Genomic DNA, 15,159 nt, shown 5'->3' on the forward strand with positions numbered 1-15,159 from the left:
AAAAGGGTTATGGAAATCATAGAAATTTCCTCCATATATAAACTTTTTAGCCATGGTTAAAATCACATGTACACAACTTTGTTATTGTGTTTTTTTTTTAAATATATATAGACAAGACCCATACACATCATATTAGCAATCAAATCCTCAAAAGAATCAAATGTACAAATGCTCAATGGTTTTCAAGTTATTTCTAAAATATCACTTTCTGCATCAAAACTTTGTTTCATTGATATTATTCTGGACAAAGTTAAGACATGGGAGTGTTCAATACTTCATATCCATCTATCTCTTATATCCTGAAAAAACTAACTATTTCTATTAACAAGTATATGATAATTGAATATACAATTTCTAACTTCAAAATTCTGCTACTAATATATAAATTAAGATCATGAAGAGGAGGACATTTGAATCCACCCTTTTATCAACTGCTCTAAAAATCTGAGATCTAGAACTTGAGTGACAAAAAGCTTTACAGCATATGCACCAAAGCAGGCCCAAACACATCGACTCATACTCGATTCAGTCATCACTGGATCACAGAAAAATTGTTTATCAGCTTTCCTTGTCAAGCATGTTTCTCATATTCAGACATCATTTTCCACAGCAGTGTTGACATGCAGCTAAGAAAACGATAAGCGGTTTTCTTTCCGTAAAAATTCAGCATATGGTTTTTGAAATTCACATAAAAAAAACATAGGGTAAGATTTTATAAAATACATCGGTCATGAGTGTCGAATAATTTAAATCTTAACAGAGGCTAATGTAAGTGTATCAATGTACTATCAACTAATCTCTAGGAGTTATGTGCACAAAATACATGCAATCAGCATAAATCGTCTCAAATAATAATCGACATTTGACAATAAACAACATAATCAAGCCCATCTCAATACCCATGTGAGAGAGAGATGAAAAACTAAAACATACAAGCCTTTTCACTAGGTGGAATCGCCTATATGAATTAGACTAGTGTGTTATCATTAATGTTGATGCTTATATTCAAGGTACCAAAATTAAGCCTTTCTTAACATATATTTAAAGGAACATCATTTAAAGGAGAGGGGGGGCAGAGGGGAGTTGTTTTATATGAGAGAACATCATGATAAGTTGATTACTAACCGTTCAATGCCACGGCATTAGATGATAAACAAAATAATTCTATGATGAAGATGACAGAAGTCGGAAATTCCCAGACCTACATGAAAATACATACTTGGAAGGTCAAAGATGGTTGACAAATTCAAAACACATCAAAGACAAGAACAGGAATGTGTTAACAAAGAAATAGAATAAGAAACTTACCATCATAGCAATAAGAAAAATCTTGAAGTAACACGATATCATGATTGTGAGCAAAAGGTCATTGAATCTGCATGATTGAATACATTTAAGCTGATGTTAAATTGATGATACTAACATATGAATTTGGTATGCATGGAATGTTTACTGAAGAATCAACTTATTAGTAATCAATCCTTTCAAAATTTAAATTGGCAACTTGTTAGCCTTTTTGTGCAAATCACTTGTACATCCGAATCATTTTATCAGATTCAAATTCTCATTTCAAAACCGAAACTAGAGAACATTTTATTCAATATTTACCATGGCCAAAAACTCTGAATATTCATGATACACAAGACTCCAAACCCAAGTCCATCACAAACACTCAGAAAAAATAGATTCTTTAAAGACTGATAGGGTCATCGCATTCCCAACGGACAATTGGTTACTCAAATTCTTCAAAATGTGAAAAAATTTAAGGGATGAATGATAACCAAATATATATATACCTGGAGATGTTGATTGATGCATTGAGAAATATCTTAACCATAATGAAGAAAGTCAGAAGAAACATGATGTTCCCAAAGACGACATACATGAACACCTGCTAATGAAAACCATAAAAACTTCCATAGAAAATAGCATGAAAATTCAAACCAACCAAGTTGAGTGAAAGGTTAGACATAATGGATACATATGTGTGAACCTTGCAACATGTTGAGACTAATGAAGATGAGTTCCTTGCTTCTACATACAAATGAATACAAGCATCGAAAATAAAATAAATAATGGCCAATTTCCAGTGTAGCCCCTGCAAAAATTACCAAGTGACCAACTTTAGTGATAGAAAATGTGAATCATAAAAGTAGTATGAAGCAGCATATTTATTTACAAAATGAATGGTAACACAAATTAACACAGCCTTTAGATTATAAAAACACAGCTCAAACTTCAAAATGCTTAAGAATTCTTATTCTCAAACATGATCTCCCAAGGGAAAATGAAAAATCATTATCCAAAAACCAATGCACATAATATTTCCCGTAAAAACAACCATAGGAAATTACTAAAGGAAGCATCAAAAGAAGAAACCATAATAATAATAATAATAATAACTAGGGTTTATTATTATTACATAGCAACATATTGCAATACCTCAAACTTCAATGTTTGTTGATTGAGGACATTGTACAGAAGATGTCTATAAGCCTTTTGCTTGTGAAGCATCAAATCTATCATAAGAATCTGAAAAAACAAATCAAATAAATAGATAAAAACGAAGGGGAAGAAAAACAGGGCAATCCTTGCTCCTATCATATAAAAGACTAAAAAATAAGGAATAAAGATTTAAACTTTGAAACCAATAGTATAAAGGGATATTAGAAACCATAATTTCACACTCTATATATTCATCTGCAACAGCCTTGCATTTCTCCTACACAGAAAAACAAAATAGGGGGTAAATGAAAATTGAAAAATTCAAATTCACTAATTCTAAGTAATTGAAATGAAAATGAAGAGAAAAAGGTAATTAACGAAAAAGAGTGATTGAAAAAGCAAAACTTTACGCATTTCATCAATCGAATGTTGCCGGGGGAATACTGAACGTAGAGTGATTTAATTGGGAAGCTACACCGAACGCATTGGTAACCCATTGATGATGCAAGAAAAGTTGCATCACAGATTCGATCAAAACTAAAGGTTGATTAAAAATGTTTTATTTTTATTTTATGGAAATTTTTGGTGTTCTGAATTTGTGAAACCTTTGTGTTCTTTCTGCAGCTGAGCAGTGAAGTGAGAAACAGTTAGTTGTCAGAACCGAATCAATAATCAAACCAGTCTTAGTATACTGATTTCTTAGTTCAACCGATAGATCATTGGTTAAACCAATAAAACCAGTCCAACATAAATAAAAAATATAAGATAATCAATTAACGAGTATTAAACCTAAATTAATATAAAATACATGACTACAATCAATTATCAATTTCTAAAAGGGTTTATCTATCATGTGCCCTTAGGGCACATGTTAAGATTACAAAATAAGAAAGTTTTTCATTTAAAACATACAAAATTTAAGTTTCTAATACATTTGTTTTGCATTCATTAAATGAAAATATTTAAAACTTTCTACTAGCGGTAAGCTTATCATGTGCCGTTAGGACAAGTGTTAGCTAAACCCTTTCTAAAAATACCTAATAGAAAAATTTCAATTTGCATTAAACCTACATTGAAACAAATAAGAATAACAATCAAATATTAAAACCTAAATTAAAACAGTATCAATTAAGGATTAAACCTACATTAAAACAGCAATAATCAAGTATTAAAATGGTAACAATCAACTGCAACAATCAATTCTATACATATTTCAATTAGCATTAAATTTCTATCTTAAACTTACATTAAAGCAATAGCAACAATATACACAAATTCCAATTGCTTTCAAATTTGCTATCAAGTGTCATTCTATACAAATACAAATTCCAATTAGCATCGATTTATCTATTCTACACTACATTGAAAAATAAAAGCTCACCTCTGCAGAAGTCCAGAAATAGAACCAAAGCTCAGTTTTCCAATAAAATGTCACAGTATTCCGATCACAGAACCAAAGCCAGAAGAGGCACGAGGTAGAGATGGTCAAAATCAGCAAAAGATAACCATTGCAACTGCATCAAACCAGGATCAGCAGCAAAAATCACCCAAATGGCTAAATCATTAAAAATTAATGATTGAATAACTAAAAAAAATTGAAAAAACTCACCTTGATCGCACACAGAGAAGAGGGAGACAGAGAACCGAGATACGGCCGGCGGAACAGTGTAAGCACAGCCGGAAGACGCGAGCGAGTGGCGCAGTGACGCAGAGGAAGACGCATGCGGCACGGTGACGCAGCCGGCGAGAGGAGAGAAATCAAGCTGAGGCGAGACGACGACGCAGCGACGAGGAGGCTGAGGCGACGAGGAGGCAGAGGAGCCGGAATCGTGAGTGTGAGAGAGAGTGCCTCTGCGGCTCTGCGGAGGCTGAGTGAGGATGTGAGATTGAGAGAGAGAGAGCAAGCTTCACTTCACTAATGGAGCAATGGAGGGCACTTTGAGGGTTAGGTTAATTTTTTAAAAAAACCACCAAAACGACGTCATTTTGTGGGGGGAAAGGAAAAATAATCAAAGCGACCAGTTAGATAAAGTATGTTGTTACGTTACTAAACTAAAATAACTACACTAAAAAAATTGAACTAATGACTAAATCATAGTTATCAGAACCGAACTGGCAATCAACCCGGTCATATGACCGGGTCACTGGGTTACTGGTTGAACCGGTGGGTCACTGATTCACCCGGTTGATCCGGTCATAATCTAAAAAATATAAAATTATATAAATGAAATTAAAATTATGTATTAAAAATTAAAATGCAAGTCTTTACAAACATAATAATAATAATCAAATATTAATTTTTAGACATAACTAATGATGCAAAAAGAGAGAATAAACTAGTTTCTAGTATAAATTTAGAGCATCAGAAAAAGATTTGGAGTTTCATATATATCTTTATAGGACAAATTTAGAGCTCGATCAATATTTTTCTCATTTTAATTTGCGTCTATATCTTCCATAAGAAACATTGCATTATGCAGAACATCAAAAATAGAGAAAGAAGAGTTTGAAAAGAGAGTTTCAAGAAACTAGTGAACTGAATTAACTTCATCTTATACTTCCATCAATGAATCAATTATACACACTTTTTAGAGGGATGCAAGAGTTTTATTTATAACAGAGTTAGAAAAGAGAGAAAGATCAGAGATCAGAACAAATTCAACACAACAACAACAAGGATCAGTAACAAATTCAACTCAACTCAATTATCCAGCAACAACCACATTTATGCTATGTTCAGCATCAAATTCAACTTACAGTTGACAACAAATTCTACTTCTAGAGTTCTAGCAACAAATTCAGCTATGATAAGCAACAAAAACTTAAACTATGATAACTTTCAGGCAGCAACAAAAACTTAAACTATGATAACTTTTAGGCAGCAACAAAAAAAACTCCAAGTCTCCAAATATGATTTACAGCAAATTAACATTAGCTAAATCATAATTTCAGCAACAAACTCAACTTTGAACAATAAATTCAAGATGCACGAATAATTTACAGCAATAAAATTGAAAGAGGAATAACAGGGCTGAAGCTGAAACTCACATAGGCAGAGAGACGAAGCAAGAGTTGATGGAAGACCCGGGCCGAAGCTGAAACCCTAAACCCAGACTCAGGGCCGAGGAAGCGTTGATGGCCGAAGCAGGAAGGCGAGCTTACGAACTATGACAGAGTGCGACAGAGCTTGAGCGGCGACGAGCTTGAGGCGGCGACAAAGCTTGAGGTGGCAACAGAGCTTGAGCGGCGATGAGAGCTTGAGGCAGCGACGAGCTTGAGGGGGCGACGTGAGCTTGAGGGAGAGAGTGGCGAGAGAAGAGAGAGGTGAGATGGGTTCTGATTCTGGGTTAGGGCACCACGCAAAGGGGATAAGTGAGGGAGAGAACCAAGGTTCTGAAAACCGGACCAGTTATCAAACCGCTTTAATCACTGGTTCACTGGTTTATTGGTCCAACCGGTCCAACCGGTGGTTCAACCTGAAAAACCGTTTTAGAATAAAATAATAAATAAATTATAAAGGACTAAAGATGAGGGTACCCCAAGAACTCCTATTAGATGCAACAGCATTCAACATTATCACATATTCTTACACACACGTACAAAGCCTTCACTCAAAGAACAACCACAGCAAGTGACTTGGAAAGAAAATGTAAACACCGAAACAATCACAAGCATACAGAACATGTGAATATTATTATAGCAAACATAATAATAAAATAGCTCTTCTAATGCGTCTCCGAAAATATCCCAAATCAAGAAAACTATATAATCTGATCCACTTGATTCAGAAAGCTACATATATTGGAAAAATTAAGAATCAACTAAAAGAAAAAGAAAAGGAAGGCCTGGTTGATTCGATTCAATTGCCTGAGATGAAGAACCAAACAGGGCTGAGAAGCTGAGAGTTTAAATGTTAAACCTCAATATTCAAATAACATGACTCCATTATTGTTATTATTACACCCTTCTAATGTCACAAACTCAATATTATAGTCCATTGACACTTGTGTATTCACAACTTGGCCTCATCATTCTGATTCATACCTTAAGTAGAAGAAAAAGTCCCAATCAGCTTTCGTTACAATTTTATCCAGAGAGTTGGGGTTTTGGTTCGGAGTTCATGCCAACGATAATGACGAGAAGGATGAATCCGTGAATCAGTAACATAGGCAGTGCAAATTTTAACAAAGTTCATCACAATGATTAACAACAACAAAAAGCACTGAGGGAACACTCAGTAATATAGGCAGTGCAAATTTTAACAAAGCTCATCACAATGATTAACAACAACAAAAAGCACTGAAAGAACAGTGAATCAGTAACATGGGCAGTGCAAATTTAAAATTTAAAAGTTATCAATTTCAAATTTATCATCAAATACAATCAATGAGCAAAGCCAATCAATCAAGCACTGACTGAGCATTCTGTTCTGATTCTGTGACTGGGAAGCAACAAATTCAAGTTACAGCAACAAATTTAACAAATCCTAGTAAAGTCCCGATTTACAGCAAAAAGGAAAATTTATTGATTACCAATTCAGCAACATCCAGAAATCCAGGGAGAAGGGAAATCTGGAAAAGAGAGAACACTAAACCAAAACATTAACCAATAATCACAAAACACTAAACCTTCACCCAGCAATTACAAACATTAGCACATTATAAAACATTCCAAAACACTAAACCTTCACCCAGCAAAACCAGCAACTACAAACAAAGCCATCTGTAAATTTGAACAAAAAAATTAAGAGCCATCAGCAACTAACAGAGCCATCGAGCCATCAGTAACAGAGCCATCAGTAACAGAGAGCAAAGAATTGAAAGCAACAGACTAACAGAGCCATGGAGCCATCAGTAAATTTGAAAAAAAAAATTTACAGCCATCAGCAACCAGCAAATACAAGACAGATCCATCAGCAGCAGACAATTACAATTTACAAAACATTACAAGAAAAATGGAACAAAAATTGAACAACAATTTCAGAACTTCAAACGAAGAAGAAGACCGAACATTCAGAAATTAAAAGGAAGAAGCGGAGGCGAAGAATTGAAAGCAGGGCCACTAACCTGGGTTCCGTGCCAAGAAGCCAGCGAAGATGAAAACGACGTGCCGAGCTACCTGGGGAAGAGGAAGATGAAAACGACGTGCCAACGAAGATGAATACGACGTGCCAGCAAAGATGAAAGCGACACGGGGAAGAGGAAGCAGCGGCGGCGCTGAGGACCTGCGGACGGCGGCGGCGATGAAGGGCTAGGGTTTTCCTTGGCTTCAGAGGTCTCCTGGAAGTGCACGAATGATAGTGGGGTCTGGTTCACGGGTTCTGCTTTTGTTTTGTATTTATTTTTTTTTCCAAATAAGCAAAACGACGTCGTTTTATTCGAACCGGCCGGTTACCGGTTCGACGGTTTTTAAGCGGTTTTCTCTCCAACCATTATAAATATTGGACCGGACCGTTTTTATTACTGGTTTTCGGTTGAATCGGTTCGACCGGTCGGTCCGGTCCAATTTTCAGAACAATGGAGAGAACAAAGAACAACACCGTTTTTTAAAAAAAAACATAATCCGATCCGGGTTATATGAACCGTTCCAGGTCACCGGTTTTCATGAAACCCGGCCAGGTCAACCGGTTTTTACCGGGTTGATTACTTAAACGGTTCAATGAGTGGCTTGATCCGGCCAAATGACCGGGTTTTCGGTCGAACCAGCCGAGTCGAGCCAAGTTTGATAACACTGGACTAAATAATGACCAAAAATAATAAATTCTGATGGTCCCTTAATATTTATCTACTTTAATTCTCTTGGTTTTCATTAGTGCTTGATATTTTTCCTTCATGACATTATGCTAATGTGGGATTTTAAGAGCAGTAGTAGCTGCCTTAGGTGGTATTTCATCGATATCACTAGTTTTTAAAATAGAAAGAATGACTTTTGGTTTGGTTGAATTAGTTTTGGTCTTTTGGACCTAGTGAACATACAGTGAAAATTAGGTAGAGTGGTGATGTCTGATGAGTTGATTTTTGACGGTTTAGAATTTCACAAATGAAATCTCGTTGTAAAGTATAGTCTCTAAACCAACAATAATCCCTTCATACAAAAATTTTGTTTGTCACAAGTACAAACTCCTAAAATCTATAAACCGAAGTATTTAAACCTCGGGTCGTCTCTCAAAGGACTTGCAGGGTAGTGTTCTTGTTGTTGGTTATGAACTTGTTTATTTTGGGGTTTTAGATGAGAAACATGAATAGTAAAGGGTAATGAAATTTTATTAACAAAATGGTCGTGGCAAGGTTTGGTTGTCAAGGGTCTTCATCACTATCACTAGCCACAAGTATGGTAGTTGCAAGAATTAATCCCACTTAGTCATCCTTAAGTCAATTAACAAAGGAAAGTCAAGTGAGTTATATTAATCATAGTCCATAAATCCTAGCTTTTCACTAATTGGATTAATGAAGGCTAGAGTCAATGGCTATCAACTATCAATCAACTGGGCACTAGTAATTCAAAAAATCCTAAGTTACCTTCTCAAGCCAAGGACATAAAAGTCTATTCTAACATTCTTCCAAGCATTTCATCAAACACTTGGAAGGTGCAAAAGAAAAGTATAGTAAATCACAACAAGAATGAATTCTAACAATAATTGAATGCAAAGAATTAACAACAACAATCAAGGAAATCACAATTATCATGAATTACCTCAATATTGCATTATTAAAAGAAAACAAAGGAACAACAATCTATCCAAAACAAAATAAGGAATTACAATTATTAAAGCACATAACTAGAAAGAGGAAGAGGAGGAGAGTAAGAATTGATAAAGGAGAAGTGAATTAAAGCATGAATTAAACCTAGATCTAAGAGGAGAGATTAACCTAAACCTAATCCTAATTCTAGAGAGAAGTGAGAGCTTCTCTCTCTAAAACTAACTAATCCTAATCCTCATGTGTGTAAAATGATGCTAAAGTCCCTAACCCCTTCAATCCTTAGTCCTTTTAATCCTTTCTATCAGAATTCTGGCACCAAAATGGATCCAGAAACTCTCCAAAATCGCCAGGCACGTGTTGCTTTAATAAAATCACGTGTGGACTGCGACGCGTGCGCGCACGGTACGCGTGCGCGCACGGTACGCGTGCGCGCACGGTACGCGTGCGCGTGCGCGTGCTTGGCTGAGATCAATTCTTTGGCTTTTCTATGCTTCTCTCCACTTGTATGCTTCCTTCTTTGCTCCTTTAATCCATGCCTAGCCTATTTCAATCCTGGAATTACTAGCAAACACATCAAGGCATCTTATGGAATTAAGGAGGAATTAGAATTCATCAAAATAAGGCTTAAAAAGCATGTTTTTACACTTAAACGCAAATACGGGAGAGATTACAAAATCATGCTAATTCCTTGGCTAAATGTGACAAAAGGTTGATGAAATGCTCTAAATTCAATACAAGATAAACCCTAAAAATGGGGTTTATCAACCTCCCCACACTTAAACCTTAATTAGCATGTCCTCATGCTAAAATAAGAAAGAACTAAGGGGTATGACATTTATTAAATGCAACTAAACTACATGAACCTATCTAAATGCAATTATCTAAAGTGAATGAAAATGCTTGGTCCAAACAAATCAATTCCCAAGAAAACGTGTGTAAGCACAAGAGCTAGAGTAATAGGAATTAAATCCAAACCACAATTGTATTGAATTATCAAAAGAAATTCAAGCTTGCAAGAATATAGATAATATGGGTGAACACATGTAATTGAACTTTTGAACCCTCACCGGATGTGTATCCGCTCTATTCACTCGAGTGTTTAAGGGTTAATTCACTCAATTCTCCTCTAGTCATGCTTTCCAAAATTTGATTTTCTTCTAACAATCAACACATATTCAATGCATGCATACATTCATCATGAGGTCTTTCATTTAGGTTGTAATGAGGTTAGGGTCAAGGTAGGATCATTTATGGCTAGTGGACTAGGACTTGAATCTTTGATTAGCTTAAACTTTCCCACCTAACCTATATAATGACCTATACAATTAAGTGCTAACCTAACTACACATTCCTCACTTCCTTTTTTTTTCCATATACTCATGCATTCTATTTCTTGGTTCATAACACTTATGCATTGATTCCTTTTATTGAGCTTCTCTTTGGGGTATTTTGTCCCCTTTTTATTATTTTTTTCTTCTTTTTTTTCTTTCTATTTTTTTCTTTTCTATATTTCTTTCCTTTTGTTTTTTTTCATTTCATTTTTTTTCTTTCATACTTTGTACAAGAACATCAATTGCATAAGGTCCTATACATTTAATCAATACATGAGTATGTATTCCCAATTCCTAAATATGGAAGTGTAACTACCCCTTTTATCCCATCCAATGTTCCAAACCTCACCAACTTTGAATAATGAACACTCTCACTAGCCTAGGCTAATCAAAAATCCAAGCAAGGGACTTTCATTGGTTTTCCGCCTTGGGCTTGTAATGTGCTAAAATGAGAATAAGTTGGTTAAGCGTAGGCTCAAAATTGGCTAACAATGGAGAGTAAAAGGTAGGCTATTTGGACAAGTGAGCTAATGAAATAATGGCCTCAATCATACAAATGCATGAATACAAGAAATAAATGGACATATAGAATCAAGCAAATCAAGGATCACAATCATAGAAAGGGAATAATTGCACACAAGAAGGAAAAAAAATAATAAATGGTTATAAAATGTAACCACATCAATAGGCTCAAGTCTCACAAGCTTGTGTTCTTAGCTCAATACATGCTTCACAAAATATAGAATTCAAGCAAGTTTAACAAAAATATTTTTTTCTTTCAATCAATTGGGTTGGTGCCCTATAATTAAGTTCCTTGGAAAATCTCAATATTTGACTAAGCATTGTTGTGATTGAGAAATTCTAAAAAAATTCCCTAGTTTACCCTTTCCTTCATCAATTTAAAACCAATTTCTTATACAAAAAGGGTGGCTAAGTTTTATCAATTCAACATGATTCCTAATCACAACCATAAGCTAAAAAGAAAGATATGCAAAAGTATATAAAGAAAAATCCAACTAAAAGTATGGAATCTAGCATCCAAAACATCTAAAATCCAAAATACGCAGTAAGAGTATCCCAAAATAAACCAAAATGACAAGTATATACAAAAGTGCGCAAAATAGGATAACTAGATAGCATAACTAGGAAATAGCTAAAATGTTCACCGGTCCTCTAATGGTGCCACCGACAACCTCCCCACACTTAAGATCAAGCATCGTCCTCGATGCTAATCTTGAGGATCAAGGATAGGTGCACCGATAGGCTTTGGCTCTGGCTGTGGTACCGGCTGAGGCTGAGTCTCCTGAGTTTGAGGTGGTACCTCCACGTGAACTGGCTCCTCTTCATGAGTACTCTCATCATGTAAATCGGGCTGCTCCTCCTCATGGGTCTCCTCATCGGAATCGGAAGACTCTGGTAGAGGTAAACTTCTTTTCCCTCCATCACACAGCTGATCAAGATCAACATAGCAACCGGGATCTCTGTGAAGTGGGTAGTAGGCATGACGTAGTGAGCGAAGATCTGCTGCCTGCCAAGTCTTGGCCTCTCGACTCAGATAATTGAAGAGCATCCCCTTGGGTGCCTTGTTCTCGGCATCTATCACCCAGGGGCATCTGGAGTAGCAACCACGGCTCTCAGTGCATCAAAATCGAAGGTCATGCAATGAAGGTCTATCTCAGCCTGTAGGAAGGCATCAGTGTCACTGGTCTTAGGCCGGCAGGTAAGGGCATTCTCAATGGCTTGCTCTGAAATAGGTACTTCAATCCCTCTAACAAGTACCGAGTCAAGGGTGTGACGGAAGAAATTGCAGTAAAATTCCTGCACCCAAGAGACATTAATATCACCCAAATCCCGGTCAACAAAGTTGATACCTAACTCAAGGATCCGACCGTCAATGGACCGTCTCACATCAGTAGGGAAAAGCAGCTTCTTCGAGATTGGAAAATTTGACCTCATCCTGAGCTGGTAACATCTGGTTTGCTTTCTCTATTTCATTTAGAGGGTTTTGAGCATAGGCTAGAAGGGATGCAAAAGTAGGGTCTGGTGTTCTCTTCCTCTTTTTGGAAGATGCTACTTTTCTTTTTCCTTTGTCTGACATCCTGAAAAAAAATTGATAGCAATTAAGCATGTAGCACATAGCAAATAATAGGTATATTCGCGATGCAGGAGTGGAAAGTAATCATGATATGAATTGAAAACTTGGTTTGCAAATAAGCATAAGTGGAAACATAAACCAAGAATTCAATGTTCAATAAAATAAACAACTCTCACAAATTAAGCATTTCTCATCATACTTTGAAAAAATGATTAAAGAAAGTTAAGTGTAAGTGAAGTTAAGTCGGTGGCTAAAGAAATTAGTGAGTTAGGGAAGTGGAATTAGAAATTAGTGGTATGATGATAGAGGAGCTTAATGAAGGAAGAGTTGTGACTAAGCATACGAATCATGTTCACAATCATGAGAGTATAGACATAACAAAATTAGCTTTCACACTAATTGGTGTTATAAACAATAGAAAGTGAACGAGCAACTATGAACAAGTAGAAATCGAATTTGGAAAAAGAAAAAAATTGCACACAAGAGTACATTACAGAGTGTGTTAGGCAATTCTCGATCCCATTAGGTCAATGCCAATCGCAGGAGTCAAATAGAGATGGAAATTAGCCCAATTTGAACTTGGTGTGCATTAAGTAAAGCTTAGAAAATGTATATGCCAAGTTCAATTTGTCAATAGAAATTAGAAGTGAAAACAGTTTTCTTGAAAATTGGGCAGCATTCCGGCTTAAAATCGGACGTTCCCGGATAGGCAAATGGACCAAAGACAACATCAATTAATTGATAATCATGAAATCAAGTAGACATGGCAGCAATTAAACACAATGTTCATCAATCAAAGCCACAACGCTCGGTAAACAATCAATGCATACATGGGCATGTGAACAAGTACGGCGCAATTATCAGGCCTAGAATCCTCTAACCACAGCCTAGCTACCTAACAGCAGTTATTCCTATCTATCCTAACATTCAAAAACTACATTCTAACTAATTACAGGAACTAACAGTGACTAATGTGTAGTAAAACCAAAACAGAGCTGAGGTAAGAGAGTTGGGCAGTGACCTGAAGGTGGAGCAGAAATGGAAATGGGAATTGGGGAGGGCAGGCAGCAGAGATACGAGCTAGAAGCAGAATGCCACCACAGGTGGTGGCGGTTGCGGCGGAGATTCACAGTGGTAACTGGGCAGAGCAGAGGAGAGGGTGGAAGCAGTGCTATAGAGACTGAGGTGGCGGCGAATGGGAGAGAATGGGAGAGCTTACTGGCTACCGGTGGTGTGCGACGGCGGTCCTTGCGGCGGTAGTGCCGATGGGTGAGAGAGACAAAGCGGGTGAGAGTGATGTGGCGAGAAGGGCAGAGGGGTGAGGGTGATGTGGTGGTGGCGACGGTCGGGGTGTGGTCGCCAGCGGTGATGGGGTTGAGGGGGTTGAGGAGACGGCGAGAGGAAGAAGAAGGAGGGGGGAGGGGAAGAAGGGTGGAGGGTGGGGTGCGCGACTGCGCAGCGTTCCTCGCGTCCTAAGGGTTATCATATTTTTATATCGACGCGGGCATGCACGGTGCGCGTCCACGTGAATTGATGGATTTGGGAACCGACGCGTGCGCGCCTTGAGCGCTTATGCGTGGATGGTGAAAATTGGCAGGGACGCGTGTGCGTATCGTGCAAGCACGCGTGCAAGGAGTTGGGCTGGAGGCATGGTGCTGGCCCAGCGCTCGCCCAACTCTCTGGACGAATGTATGGGATGGTTGCATCAGCTAGGTGACGCGCACGCGGCCGGCGTGCGTCCGCGTGCATTGACAGCTTATCTTAATGGCGCGCAAGCGCGATATGTGCGCTCGCGTGCTTCCCCTTTTTTTGCATATAAACGCGTACGCGGCAAGTGCGCGTCCGCGTGAGGTGAGTTGGGCTGGGGGCTTAAGGTTGGCCCAGAACCAGCGCAACTCTATGGATTTTGGCTTAGAAGTTGCATCACCAGATCAGCGCGGACGCGGCAGGTGGGCGTCCGCGCGCACTTCCTTATTTTTGTGATGGGCGCGCACGCACGTTGTGTGCGTCCGCGGGAGGCGTGTTGGGCTCAGGGCATAGGGTTCGCCTAAGAGAGGCCTGGTGGACGAAATTGTGATTTATACTTTCACACAAATCGAATAATTATACTCCTTGTGCTCGTATGGAATTTAGAAATTGGCACGAGTGGTCACAACTCCGTTCAATTAACCAGCAAGTGTACTGGGTCGTCCAAGTAATAAACCTTACGTGAGTAAGGGTCGATCCCACAGAGATTGTTGGTATGAAGCAAGCTATGGTCACCTTGTAAATCTCAGTTAGGCAGATTAAATTGGTTTATGGGTTTCGAAAATAAAGATAAGAAAATAGAAATAATAAACGAGATAGAAGACTTATGCAGATTCATTGGTGAGAATTTCAGATAAGCGAATGGAGATGCTGTATGGCTCAAGGACGCCTGCTCTCCTACTGCTTTTACTCAATCCTTCTTACTCCTTTCCATGGCAAGCTGTATGTAGGGCATCACCGTTGTCAATGGCTACATCCCATCCTCTCAGTGAAAACGTTCCTATGCTCTGTCACAGCACGGCTAATCATCTGTCGGTTCTCAATCAGGTTGGAATAGAAT

The 15,159-nt window shown here is 37.8% G+C and overlaps 1 protein-coding gene across 7 annotated transcripts; it reads right to left on the reverse strand.

Annotated features, from left to right (window-relative positions):
• Positions 1-205: 205 nt before the first annotated feature.
• Positions 206-7,735, reverse strand: LOC107488276 (protein ARV 2). 7 transcript variants are annotated; one of them, XM_052262416.1, is made up of 12 exons: positions 7,512-7,735; positions 5,494-5,921; positions 4,055-4,360; positions 3,827-3,959; positions 2,856-3,063; positions 2,675-2,722; positions 2,443-2,532; positions 1,994-2,098; positions 1,797-1,891; positions 1,309-1,375; positions 1,126-1,201; positions 206-535 (listed from the first exon to the last, which is right to left on the reverse strand). In XM_052262416.1, the coding sequence occupies exons 5-12, from the start codon at positions 2,940-2,942 to the stop codon at positions 393-395; spliced, it is 711 nt and encodes a 236-aa protein (XP_052118376.1). In that variant the 5' UTR covers positions 2,943-3,063; positions 3,827-3,959; positions 4,055-4,360; positions 5,494-5,921; positions 7,512-7,735; the 3' UTR covers positions 206-392. The 7 variants fall into 7 exon arrangements, with proteins under 7 accessions (XP_052118376.1, XP_020997940.1, XP_052118375.1 ...); XM_021142281.2 differs by having other exon boundaries at positions 2,856-3,069; XM_052262415.1 differs by having other exon boundaries at positions 2,856-3,069; positions 4,055-4,381.
• Between the last annotated feature and the right edge of the window lie 7,424 nt (positions 7,736-15,159).

Source organism: Arachis duranensis, chromosome 5 (assembly GCF_000817695.3).
Source record: "Arachis duranensis cultivar V14167 chromosome 5, aradu.V14167.gnm2.J7QH, whole genome shotgun sequence".
NCBI lineage: Eukaryota > Viridiplantae > Streptophyta > Magnoliopsida > Fabales > Fabaceae > Arachis > Arachis duranensis.